Source organism: Pongo abelii, chromosome 16 (genome assembly GCF_028885655.2).
Source record: "Pongo abelii isolate AG06213 chromosome 16, NHGRI_mPonAbe1-v2.0_pri, whole genome shotgun sequence".
Lineage (NCBI taxonomy): Eukaryota > Metazoa > Chordata > Mammalia > Primates > Hominidae > Pongo > Pongo abelii.
This window is the reverse complement of record NC_072001.2, coordinates 68,811,105-68,825,383: the sequence shown is the minus strand read 5'-3', so window position 1 is coordinate 68,825,383 and position 14,279 is coordinate 68,811,105. Positions and strand designations below refer to the sequence as shown.

The window sequence follows — 14,279 nt, the reverse complement described above, 5'->3', positions numbered from 1 at the left end:
GCCTTGCTAGATTGGGGAAGTTCTCCTGGATAATATCCTGCAGAGTGTTTTCCAACTTGGTTCCATTCTCCCCGTCACTTTCAGGTACGCCAATCAGACGCAGATTTGGTCTTTTCACATAGTCCCATATTTCTTGGACGCTTTGTTTGTTTCTTTTTATTCTTTTTTCTCTAAACTTCCCTTCTCGCTTCATTTCATTCATTTCATCTTCCATCACTGATACCCTTTCTTCCAGTTGATCGCATCGGCTCCTGAGGCTTCTGCATTCTTCACGTAGTTCTCGAGCCTTGGCTTTCAGCTCCATCAGCTCCTTTAAGCACTTCTCTGTATTGGTTATTCTAGTTATACATTCGTCTAAAGTTTTTTCAAAGTTTTCAACTTCTTTGCCTTTGGTTTGAATTTCCTCCTGTAGCTCGGAGTAGTTTGATCATCTGAAGCCTTCTTCTCTCAACTCGTCAAAGTCATTCTCCGTCAGCTTTGTTCCGTTGCTGGTGAGGAACTGCGTTCTTTTGGAGGAGGAGAGGCACTCTGCTTTTTAGAGTTTCCAGTTTTTCTGCTCTGTTTTTTCCCCATCTTTGTGGTTTTATCTACTTTTGGTCTTTGATGATGGTGATGTACAGATGGGTTTTTGGTGTGGATGTCCTGTTTGTTAGTTTTCCTTCTAACAGACAGGACCCTCTGCTGCAGGTCTGTTGGAGTTTGCTAGAGGTCCACTCCAGACCCTGTTTGCCTGGGTATCAGCAGCGGTGTCTGCAGAACCGCGGATTTTCGTGATCTGCGAATGCTGCTGTCTGATCGTTCCTCTGGAAGTTTTGTCTCAGAAGATACCCGGCCGTGTGAGGTGTCAGTCTGCCCCTACTGGGGGGTGCCTCCCAGTTAGGCTGCTTGGGGGTCAGGGGTCAGGGACCCACTTGAGGAGGCAGTCTGCCCATTCTCAAATCTCCAGCTGCGTGCTGGGAGAACCACTGCTCTCCTCCAAGCTGTCAGACAGGGACATTTAAGTCTGCAGAGGTTACTGCTGTCTTTTTGTTTGTCTGTGCCCTGCCCCCAGAGGTGGAGCCTACAGAGGCAGGCAGGCCTCCTTGAGCTGTGGTGGGCTCCACCCAGCTCGAGCTTCCCAGCTGCTTTGTTTACCTAAGTGAGCCTGGGCAATGGTGGGCGCCCCTCCCCCAGCCTCGCTGCCGCCTTGCAGTTTGATCTCAGACTGCTGTGCTAGCAATCAGCGAGACTGTGGGTGTAGGACCCTCCGAGCCAGGTGCGGGCTATAATCTCCTGGTGTGCCGTTTCCTAAGCCTGTTGGAAAAACGCAGTATTCGGGTGAGAGTGGCCCGATTTTCCAGGTGCTGTCTGTCACCCCTTTCCTTGACCAGGAAAGGGAACTCCCTGACCTCTTGCACTTCCCGAGTGAGGCAATGCCTGGCCCTGCTTCTGCTGGTGCATGGTGCACTGCACCCACTATCCTGCACCCACTGTCTGGCACTCCCTAGTGAGATGAACCCCATACCTCAGATGGAAATGCAGAAATCACCCGTCTTCTGCGTCGCTCATGCTGGGAGCTGTAGACCAGAGCTGTTCCTATTTGGCCATCTTGGCTCCTCTCTGGCCTACTTTTTTCATACATAGAATGGAAAGTTAGTTTTGAAAATTGAAGACAAATGATGTAAACTGCATTAGAAAATGCTGATGATATCAGTGGGGTAAGAGCTTTTCACCTTCAGTGGATCTTAATGCTGTGCTTATCTTTTAAAAATGTTTTTTATTTTTCTGTGTGCCTACCTTAAAGTTTGAAAATCGAAGTTTGCCAATAGCATTAAGAAATTAATCAAAATGAAAATTGATTAGGATATGGAATATTTCTATTTAAAAAGCTTATATGAGAATATATCTTGACTTGTCCAGAATTACTGATAAGAAAAATTAAACCTTCATTTCTTTATCTAATCTTCTTGGTATTATAGCAGGTGACCCATTCAGAATCCATAACTTAATACTTACTATATAAAGTACAGTCAATAGTGATATAGCAGTATTTGATTCCTTAAGATGTAGCTGTAGTCTCAGCTGCTTGGGAGGCTGAGGCAGGAGGACCACGTGGGAGGACCACTTGAGCCTGGGAGTTAAGACTGCAGTGAGCCGTGATCACGCCACTGCACTCCACCCTTGGTGACAGAGTGAGACGTTGTCTCTGTCTCTTTTTTTTTTTAAAGTGGAGTCATTAAAGCTATCTTTAAGTCCAAATGCTTTGCAATGCTTTATCACCATGCTCTTTTCTACTGATAAGGAAAATTAAACTTTCATTTCTTTATCTAATCTTCTTGGTATTATAGCAGATGACCCATTTATGTAATACACATTTATGTATTAGGTACAACATAAGCATAGGAGGTAGCCTACACCCTTGAGGATTCATCATAGTGTATAGTGTAGTTGGAAATAGACATGGATAAAAACAATATTTACAAACACTTCATAACAAGTAGATGATTCTGAAGTAGCTCATAAGTATTGGGATATTAAACAAATTACATAAAACATAACAAAATTTTGCCTTATGGAACAAATAAATCATGCATGTAATATCATTTGTTACCTAGTTGATTGCTTTCTAAAAGTGTTTGCACTTCTTTTGAATAGCTAAGGAGCCCAACAGCTGTTGTAGCAATATTTAAATATTATTAACATTGGCTGGGCAGGGTGGCTCAGGCCTGTAATCCCAGCACTTTGGGAGGCTGAGGCTGGCAGATCGCTTGAGTCCAGCAGTTTGAGACCATCCTGGGCAACATGCTGAAACCTTGTCTCTACAAAAAGTACAAATATATATATAGATAGATAGGTAGATGTTATATATATATATATTAATTTTATATATATATATAAAATCAATGAAATAGCCCATTCAACTTTTGTGAAACGCAGAATCTCAAAGGTTAAAACTAGAAACATTTAAATAATACTGATAATTAAGGACTCTATAACGCTTTATAGCTTCAGAGCACATTCACATACATTCTTTTACGTTACAACTATGAGAATGAGGTTGAAGGAGGCGTATGGTAGCTTCTCACAGATCATACAGTTAACAAGGATGAAGCTGGGATTAAAACCTAGGCTTTCTTGGCTGGGTGTAGTGGCTCACACCTGTAATCCCAGCACTTTGGGAGGCCGAGGCAGGCGGATCACCTGAGGTCAGGAGTTCGAGACCAGCCTGGCCAACATAGTAAAACCCCGTCTCTACTAAAAATACAAAAATTACCCGGACGTGGTGGTGCACGCTTGTTGTCCCAGCTACTTGGGAGGCTGAGGCTGGAGAATAGCTTGAACCTGGGAGGCAAAGGTTGCAGTGAACCACGCTTGTGCCACTGCACTCCAGCCTGGGAGACAGAGCGAGACTCCATCTCAAAAAAAATAAAATAAAATAAAACTCTAGGCTTTCTGGTTCCAATGCCTTACGTTCTTCCAGTATTTTCACTTTTTTTGACAATAAGAACTCCTCCAAAAACTCTCAAAGATGATTAATTGTTCCTTATATTTTAAAATTTTGAAGTAATAACAAACTTTTTTCCTGACCCTTTGACATTAGATACTTCATGACATTTGAATAGAATGTATTTCCTACCCAGTACATTCTTTGACATCACTACAATGTAACCATAAAAATCAGGAAATTAACATTGAGCATTACTGCTGTCCTAATCCTCAGACCACCTTCAGGTTTTGCCAGTTACCATAATAATGTTCTTTATAACAAAAGGATCCAATTCCAAATCAGGTATCATATGTAGTTTCAAGTCTCTTTATCTGCCTTTCCTCCTGAACTGTTCCTCAGATTCTCTGCCACCTTTGAAGATTATACTTACCATTGTAGAATTGTCCATGGTGTGGGTTTGTCTGAGCATTCTCATAATAAATACAGGCCACTCATGTATTTTCTTTTTTTTTTTTTTGAGACAGCGTGTCTCACTGTGTCACCCAGGCTGGAGTGCAGTGGCGCGATCATGGTTTATGGCAGCCACAAGCTCCCAGGCTCAAGTGATCCTCCCATCTCAGCCTCCTGAGAAGCTGGGACTACAGACACACGTTACCACACCCAGCTAATTTAAAAAAAAATTTTTTTATAGAGATGGGGTCTTACTATATTGCCAAGCTGGTCTTGAACTTCTGGGCTCAAGTGATCTTCCCACTGCAGCCTCCTAAAGTGCTAGGATTACAGATGTGAGCCACTGCACCCAGCCCAGGTCACCATCCTTGACAGGAATATGAAGTGATGATGCTGTGTCTCTCATTGCGTCCTTATTTCAGATCGCACACTATTTTGCTTTGTCCCATTATTGATGAAGATATTCACTTTGATCACTTGATTAAGGTGGTGTCTACTAGACTTCTCTACTATAAAATTACACGTTTACTACCTAATGGCTTTAGCATTGAATTGTCCAGGAAGAATTGTTTTTTATATTTTAATTATTGTGTATTCTTCCTGTAGGTACTTATATTTAAAAAAAAAAAAAAAAAAAAGGAAAGAAGAACTGTTGCATTTGCCCTGCACGCAGTTTGCACAGGGTAAATGCAATAGTTCTTCTTTCCCTTTTTTAAAAGTCTGTTTTCAGTAAGTAAGACAAAAACATGAATGAATACAAGAGGGAATGTCACTGCCACTTTGAAAAAGACATATATGTAATATATAAAATATGTATGTTTTATATATATTCATATGGAAAGAGTGTGAGAGCAAGTATGTGCACATAACATGCAAAGTGGCTGGGCATGGTATCTCATGCCTATAATCCCAGCACTTTGGGAGGCCTAGGCGGGCAGATCACCTGAGGTCAGGAGTTCGAGACTAGCCTCGCCAACATGGTGAAACCCCGTCTCTACTAAAAAAATGAAAATTAGCTGGGTGTGGTAATGGGCACCTGTAATCCCAGCTACCCAGGAGGCTGAGGCAGGAGACTCTCTGGAGCCGGGGAGGTGGGGGCTGCAGTGAGCTGAGATTGTGCCACTGTACTCCAGCCTGGGTGACAGACCAAGACTCTGTCTCAAAAAACCAAAAAAAAAAAAAAAAAAAAAGGAAAAAAAAACATGCAAAACTTTTGAGGGAATGGGGAGCAATTTTTGAAATATTTTCATATTTTCAAATGTACTAGTTCATGTATAATCTCACCGTAATCACTTGATGGTGAGAGAACAATGGAGACAATTCTGTATGAAGATTTGAGAGATCTGGGTTTATGTTCCTTTTTTATTATTCTCCTTATTTCTTTGTCAGGTCATTTCCCCTCTCAGGGCATATGCAAAATGGTAGTGGTGTGGGAGGTATAGATGACATGGTTGTTCAGATTCTTTCTGAACAATGTCAATACTTGGTGAGCCTATGAATGATATATATTCTGACATATATTTATGCTGAACAGCTTTCTGATATTCTGTTGCTTTCTCGGTTATAATCATTATTAACTTATATATAGTTATTTTAGAACATGAACTTAAAAAAAATTTGTAGAGACAGAATCTCTCTATGTTGCTCAGGCTAGTCTTGAACTCCTAGCCTCAAGTGATCCTCCTGCCTTGGTCTAGGATTACACGCATGAGCTACCATGACCGGCCTGGACTTTTTTTTCCTGGTGGTAGTGAGATAAACGGGTAGCTTGTGTTTAATTTGGATAAAATTTACTCAACAGAGCCTACAAAATGCTATGGCAAGCTTTGCTAAGGTTTACATGTGATTAAGTTATGTAAACAAAGAGTTGAGGTAGCTTGGGTCCTTTTGAAAATACAACAAAATTATATTGGTACCATCATGAGTGTTTTGTGAGTTTGGAGAAAACACTAACACTGTATGTCTTCACAGTGCAGCAGAGACCGAGAGATGATGGACTCATGGATTTAGCAATGAATGACTATGATTTTAATTCTGGAAAGAGGTTGCACATGATAGATTTGGAAATCCAAGAGGCATTTTTGTTTTTCATGGCCTCTATTTTAAAAGGTTACAGATCATACTTAAGGCCAATAACACAAGCCCCATCTGAGACCGCCACAGATGCAGCCTCTCTCTTTGCCCTACAAGGTGAGTGACTGCATAGTTTTAAAGCTTTCAGGTTATTGAGCTTAACTTTGTGATGATTCATTTGCTGTCTGTATTAATAGCTCATATTTATGAGAATACATACCTATTTTGAGGAGAATGTGAATACCAGCTTTGTTGGTTACCCATTTCCATAGGACTAGTTATTTTTCAGGCATATTAGATATAATCCCATTAGCAGATATGCAGAAGAAAAGTATAGAGCCTCCCAACCATATACCAACTACACTTTTGTGTCACATGTATGTTGAGATACTGATACTTTCAGCTTTCAGAGCAGCAGGCAGTGTTGGGGATACAGAGGAACCCCTGGAATGGTCGCCTCCAGGCTTGAATAACCTCATTTGTTTTATTTCAGTATACTTTACAAATATTTTCAAATACTATGTACTTTACAAATATTTACAAATATTTCCTATCTGTGCCATGAAGTAAAAAAAGTTGGGAAGTTCTGGAGTGCAACCGGTTTTATAATACATATTTACTTTCTTTTGTAGTATTTAACATTTGAAAGAGAAATCCATTTAATAAATATATATTGAGTACCTCCGAATGCTAGGCATTGGATATATAGTGGTATGCAAAAGAGACATGGCTAAAAAAAAAAGTAAAAGATGAGAGACATGGTTATTTCTCTCAGAGAGCTTATAGTCAAGAGGACAGGCAATTGGAAATAATGAGTGAACAACTTCAGTTCACAACCTCATATCACGGAAGGCTTTTCTGAAGAAGTAACATCTGATCCATGATCTGAAAGAGGAGTAGAAATTAGCCAGACAAAGGTAAAGTAGGAGAGTGTTTTAGGCAGAGAGAACAGTTTACACAGTCCCTGAGACTGGAAAGAGCTTGAATTCCTGGGCCTGAAAGAAGGCCCAAGTGCAGTGTAACTGGTGTAACTGAGCGTAATTAGTAAGGGGAATCAGGAAATAAACCTCTTCTCTGTTTTCAATAAGTAAGACACAAACGTGAATGAATACGGGGGAATGTTACTGCTGCTTTGAGAAAGCCATTTATATATATATGATATATATATTTATGTGGAGAGAGTGTGAGAGCAAGTATGTGCACATAATATGCAAAGCTTTTAGGGGAAAAGAGAGCAATTTTCAAATATACTAGTTTATAATCTTCAAGATGGTGAGAGAACAGTGGAGACAGTTCTGGATGAAGATTTGAGAGATCTGGGTTTATGTTCCTTTATTACTATTCTCCTATTTCTTTGTCAGGTCATTTTCCCTCTCAGGGCACGTTTGAAATGGTAGTGGTGTGGGAGGTATAGATGACATGGTGGTTCAGATTCTTTCTAGTGCAAATATTCTGTGAATCTATGAATGATATTATGTATTCTGACATTGTATATTTATGTTGAACAGCTTTCTTAAGAAGCCGGGACCGGTCACATCAAAAATTCTATAACATGATGACCAAAACACAAATGTTTATTCGCTTCATTGAAGAATGTTCTTTTGTCAGTGACAAAGATGCAAGCCTGGCATTTTTTGATGATTGTGTAGATAAAGTAAGTAATGGTACATCTACAGTGCCCTAACTTATTTTGTGTGACTGTTATAAATGTTATGAGTTATAGTTTCTATTTATAGCTTTTAATGAAATTGAAATTAATTTCATTTTCATCATTGACCACTTATAATGAAAGTTTTGGTAGCCTGCTAGAAATTATAGAATGCACCTCTTACAATTACCTTGTAGAATTTTACTAAATCATAAGTTTTATTTTAGCAATCAGGTCCCTAACCCTCCCTGTCCACTTACAAAACCGGGAATTTTTTGCCAGCCTGTGCACCTCCAACTTGAACGTCTGTAATTTTCACCTCTCCTTTTTGTCTGATATGGGTTATCACATGCTGAAAGTAGGTATAAAAGTATAATAAATGTTTTACCTGAATATTTCTACAACTGCGAATGAGTTCGTAGCTTAAATTAATTAGTTCTGTAATTTTAAATTTATGTATGAAACCTTTCCCTTCAGTCCTAATATCGTTAGGTAGGACAGAGCAAGGCAGGTATTCATGCTGGAGAGAGAGGAGGTAGTAGGATGGTAGTCCAGAGAGGGGTTTCAAAACCTAAATAGGGTGGAGAGAGAGGAACAGCCTAGCTGGAATATCAGAGCCCAAGCCAGGTAAGGAGAGTATTCCTGGAGAGGCATGGTCTAACATGGAGAATCAGAGGACAGACAGTTTAAAGAGGGTGTCCATGTTCAGGGGCAGACTGCTACAGGGTGTCAGAACCTAAACAGGATGAGAAGAGCACTCATACAGCAGTGAGCACAACATGCAGTGTCAGAGTCTGAGCAGGGTGAGGAGAGTATCCTCATGGGGATAGCAAGGGAAGCAAATGAGATGTTAGAGTTTCATCTAGATGAGAGAGGTGCCAGCATGGTGCGGCAGGATTTGGTCTGGAGGGGGTTGTCAAAACCACATTAAGGTGAAGAAGTCATCTGTGTGCGAGAGGGGTGGTGGTGAAGATGGGAGAATGTTACATATGGGGGAGATTGATCAAATAAGTATATTAAAGATAATAAAGTTTCTTTTTTTTTTTTTTTTTTTTTGAGACGGAGTCTCGCTCTGTCACCCAGGCTGGAGTGCAGTGGCGTGATCCTGGCTCACTGCAAGCTCCGCCTCCTGGGTTCACACCATTCTTCTGCCTCAGCCTCCCGAGTAGCTGGGACTACAGGCACCTGCCACCACACCCGGCTATTTTTTTGTATTTTTTTAGTAGAGACAGGTTTCACCGTGTTAGCCAAGATGGTCTCGATCTCCTGACCTCATGATCCGCCCGCCTCGGCCTCCCAAAGTGCTGGGATTACAGGCGTGAGCCACCGCACCCGGCCAAAGATAATAAAGTTTCTTATTGAGAGAAGAGATTTACAAATACAGAAGTGAAGAAAACTAAACTGAACTCCATAATGTTGGAATAGAATTGGAGATTTGGTGTAGTATCATTGGTTTTCAATGATAGATACAGAAATAAATGTAGATGTAAGTATATGTGTCTGTGTGTATATACACATATATTCCCTACCTCTGTACATTGAGAGGACCTGGATGCAGCTACACCCCAAAAGCAATGAGCACACCTAATGTATAGATTTTGACTTCTAAATACCATTCTCCACTAAAAGAATCAGGACTCAGAGAAATGGCCAGCCCCAGGTTTAGGGCAAGGACATTATTGGGCGATAAGCCCTAAAGTATCTTGTGCTAGAAAACCAAGAATTGTTCTAAGAATGATGGAGACATGTTAAAACAAAATACACACACAGAAGTCAATTTGAAGAGATTTCCACAGGCAAATCTAGGACAATTTGAGCATCAAATGTTAGTAACAGATTAGCCCATTGAGTAAAATAAGAAACCATGAGTGTACACGGATATCAATCAACTGAAAGTCATCTGATGAGAAGCAGGATCTTACATAGTTATTAAGGACCTTCCCACAAAATGCATATTAATGACAAAAGGGAAAAGAGTAATGTTATAGTGGAAAAGCCTGGCAAATACCATTTTAATCAAGTTATCAAAATGAACATCATCTGTAACGGGTCAAGTCAACAGTGTGTTCCCCTAATAGGTTACAATGAGAATGCAACATCAATTCTGTAATATTCCTGCAAAAATGTATGACCTATATGATCTCAAGGAAATACCAAACACATATTAAATGATATTCTACAAAATACCTATTCTGTAATCTACAAAGTATTAAGGTTAAGAAAATAAAGTAAAAATGGAGAAGAAACTTGTCTAAAGTGAAGTAAGAAGACTTGACAACCAAATGCAGTGCTTAGTTAACTAGATCCTTTTGGCATAACATTATTAGGTTAATCGACAAAACTTGAATGTGGTTTGAGGATTACATAGTAGTAATGTATTAGTGTGCTGATTTCCAGTAATAATGTATCAGCGTTAATTCCCAGTTGATTGTATTTCTGTAGGAGAATGTCTTTGTAGGAAGTATAAAAGTATTCAGGACTGATGATGGGTCATTAGCTCAGCAGCTTACTCTCAAAGATTAAGGGAAGAAGTTACTTATACTAAAACTTTCCTGTAAATTTGTATTTAAATAGGTATATAATATCCATGATCTTATGGCCATGATAATAGAAAAAAGGAAGAAATAAAAGCTTTATTATATATGATCACAACAATTTGTAACGTTAAGATTATTTAAAGAAGTCCATCACTTTCAAATTTATGTGACTGTGAAAGAAAATCAGTGGGTTTTTTTTTTTTTTAACACAACAGCCAAAATACAACTCATCCCTTGATATTCAGAAATTGGTTCAGTTCTTAGTTTAACATGAAATTGGCCTTACTGATTGTTAAATAAGTACCAAATGTGTCTTATAAAAATGAGAAGTGATTCTCACTATGAATAGGAAAATAGTGTAATAGGAAAAACATACTACATTGGGAATCAGAAGTACTTTAATCTTGACTATTATACTTGTGACTTTTGTCATTTAGTCTTTATATGTTGTTTTCTTATATATGTTTTTAAAATGTTTTGAGGAGAGGTAATTATAGCTGCCTATCTCATAGTGTTCAGAGTAGTGTTGTATAAACTAAAAAGTAGAAAATATTATGACTATTTTTGCCTTTAACTGGGTTTTATTCATGTTTATAGATTAATGGTTCATTTGGTTTATCATTTCATAACAGAAATGTTTAATTTTTGAATTATTTGTACATATGAACAGCAGGAACACATTCAGAGCCTTGTAGACATCTACCTTTTCCTTCAATTTAGAACACTTGAGGGATGATTGATACAGAGAAATACTATTTCTGGTGCTGTTAGGGAATTAACAAATGAAAGTATCCAGAAATATCATCCCTAGTTCTTTCTTGAAAATGCTTTGGAATAGGGAAAAGATGGATACATGCCATTACCTGCTTAAAATTCTCAATTCATTTTCCTATACAAACACTCTTATAAATGGTGATTAGCCATACTTCACATGGTAGCAGTGTTTTGCTATAAATGTGTGTTAAATTTTTATAAGTCCGGCATGGTGGTGTGCACCTTTAATCCCAAGAGCAATTACTACTAGCTACTCAAGAGTCTGAGCGGGGAGCCCAGGAGTTGGAGTCTAGCGTGGGCAACATAGTGAGACCCTGTCTCTAAACAAAAACCAACAACAACGAAGTATTAATTTTGTATGTGTGGAATGATATGCTAACCACTTTTTAAGACATTTTAAAAAATCAGATTTATTGAGATATACAAACAGTAGATACACCATTGATGTACAAAGTTTAATGAGTTTTGACAGATATATATTTCCGTGTAACCATGACTTCCAAATATTTTCATCACCCCAGAAAGTACATTGTTTTGGGGGAAGATTTATTTTCTACATTTTGAATAACCTACTTACAAACAGACTTGTGGAACCCTGCATTTTGTATGTTGAGTTCTGGTCTATAAAGCTTTGAAAACCTGTTTTTTTTTCTTTATTATTTTCTATTTTTGAGACAGGGCCTCTGTCACCCAGGCTGGAGTGCTGTGGCACGATCTCAGCTTACTGCAGACTCGATCTCCTGGGCCCAAGTGATTTCCCGCCTCAGTCTCCTGAGTAGCTGGGACCACAGGCGTATGCCATCATGCCTGGCTAGTTTTTGGTTGAGACAGGGTTTCCCTGTGTTGCCCAGGTTGGTCTTGAACTCCTGGACTTAAGTGATCCTCTTGTAGTAGTCTTCCGAAGTGCTGGGTTTATAGGAGTGGCCACTGCTTGTGGTGAAAACCTGTTTATTTTGAAGAGATAATGTCATAGCTCCTTGACAGTTTTGTCTTCATTTGAGTGTTATACCAAGAACTTGTTTTTCAATATTTTAATCAAAATTTTGTGTTTGCCTTATTTGGCACTTCTGTTAGGCCATTCTTGTGTTGCCATAAAGAAATACCTGCGTCTGGAGAACTTATAAGAAAAGAGGTTTAATTTGCCCCTAGTTCTACTGGCTTTATAGAAAGCGAGGTGCTGGCATCTGCTTCTGGTAAGGCCTCAAGAAACCTACAGTTATGGCAGAAAGCCACAGGGAGCCACTAGGGAGCCAACATGTCACATGGCCAGAGCTGGAACAAGAGAGAGTGGTAGAAAGTGCCATATGGTTAAATAAAACAGATCTCGAGAGAACTCACTCACTACCACAAAGACAGAACCAAGCTATGAGGGATTTGTCCCATGACCCAAACACCTCCCACCAGGCCCCACCTCCAACATTGGGGATTACATTTCAACATAAGATTTGGAATAGACAAATATCCAAACCATATCAGTACTTATAAAATTAAATATTGGCAATAAATAGAAAGGTGTGCTTTAAAAAATAATTCCTCTACATTCTTTTTTATAGGAACAATCATATAAAGATGATGTTTCTGTCTGGCATTACCAACTTTGAATGATTTTCTCACAGGTGCTGGGCTTCCATTGGTTGTATATATGTTCTCACTGAGCTTCCATTACGAACAGTGGCATACATTTGTGTAACTGTTCCTTGTGCGAACCTTACTGAATCATAAGGGACCAAATTGGTAACCAAGGTTTTGCCAATAGCATGCTTTAGCCAATAAACGTATTAATCCACATGAGAACACTGAATTGGTTGTCAGAATCCAGGTAACAGTGAGAAGAGAGAAGTCTTATATTGTTCCCTTTTATTTTTGGCCTATTTTATGTATCCCATTCACAAATTTCTGTTTTAGCTAAGAACTCAGGATTCCTAGCTAAGTCACATGATTTAAAGAAATATTAATATCTAAGATATACAAGATTTGTAATTTTGCTGACTAGGGTATTACGTCCTAAGGAGCATATCTTAGTACTCATAGTTAATACATTATGTTGTCTAGGATTTTCTGTAGGCCACCTGTTGTTTATGTGATGATAGTCCATGCAGAAGGTGACTGGAATCATTGCTTAAAGATTATGAGTTCTGAGAAGTCTCGAAAAAGAAAATTCTATTAAATGTATAATCATTGTTTCTAGGTAGACTATTTTCCTAAAATGTTATTTATCTATTCAAAGTCTAGATCCAACAAAAGATCACTTATATATATGAATTAACATTATACTTAAAGATTTTAATGACTACTCAAAATCAAAACCTAAAATTAATGCGTTAAAACATAATTACTTGTATTTGCTTTATTGTAATTCAAGAGACTCTTATTAGAGAAAATAAAGTGTCACGAGATTCAAAATATATATATGTGTATATATATGTGTATATATGTGTGTATATATATCTGTATATGTGTGTATATATATCTGTATGTGCGTATATATATGTGTGTATATATATGTGTATATATGTGTATATATATGTGTGTGTATATATATATGTGTGTATATGTGTGTGTGTATATATATATATTTTTTTTTTTTGAGATGGAGTTTTTGCTCCTGTTGCCCAGGCTGGAGTGCAATGGCATGATCTTGGCTCACCGCAACCTCCGTCTCCTGGGTTCAAGCAATTCTCCTGCCTTAGCTTCCCGAGTAGCTGGGATTACAGGCATGTGCCACCATACCTGGCTAATTTTGTATTTTTAGTTTCTCCATGTTGGTCAGGCTGGTCTCAAACTCCCGACCTCAGGTGATCCGCCCTTCTTGGCCTCCCAAAGTGCTGGGATTACAGCCATGAGCCACCGTGCCTGGCTCAAAATATATCTTAATAAAGTTCATATGTAGTTAGAGCAGAAGTTAATTGTATCCCTGGTGTGGTTATTAACCAGAACTCTCTGAAATGTAAATAATTATACAATGCTGCTACTACCTTTCATGTTTTGATACCACAGTAAGTGACTCACAAAAAATCAGTGCTTATTATTCATCTGCATATGTTTTCTGAATATCAGTAACACTTTAAAAAGAATAATTTTTGTGAAGGTTATTCCTTAGTTGAGTAACTTTGAGCTTAAGTTTTTAAGTGAACAAATCCTCTTACCTCTGGCAGTTTAGCTATAGAAAATAAATAACATTAAATATACATTAACTGTCTCATATGGTTCATGACTACTATTGAACAAAAATTAGATGTGTGGTACTATTATTCACTTATTCTCACGTGGTATATTAACTCTTTTAATCTTAGCATATCCAAACAAAGCACTTGACCGACTTTAAAAAGCTGGAGTGGGTAATACTGAATAGAAATAAGAAAAACAATGT

The 14,279-nt window shown here is 38.5% G+C and overlaps 1 protein-coding gene across 7 annotated transcripts in view; it reads left to right on the top strand.

The window, feature by feature from the left end:
* The window catches only part of DENND4A (DENN domain containing 4A), a 144,237-nt gene that overhangs the window by 74,519 nt on the left and 55,439 nt on the right, over positions 1–14,279 (top strand). For all 7 annotated transcript variants that reach the window (XM_054532805.2, XM_054532803.2, XM_024232687.2 and 4 more), the window contains 2 exons: positions 5,849–6,067; positions 7,459–7,604. In XM_054532805.2, coding sequence (XP_054388780.1) covers positions 5,849–6,067; positions 7,459–7,604 — 365 coding nt within the window. The remainder of the gene's footprint in view (positions 1–5,848; positions 6,068–7,458; positions 7,605–14,279) is intronic.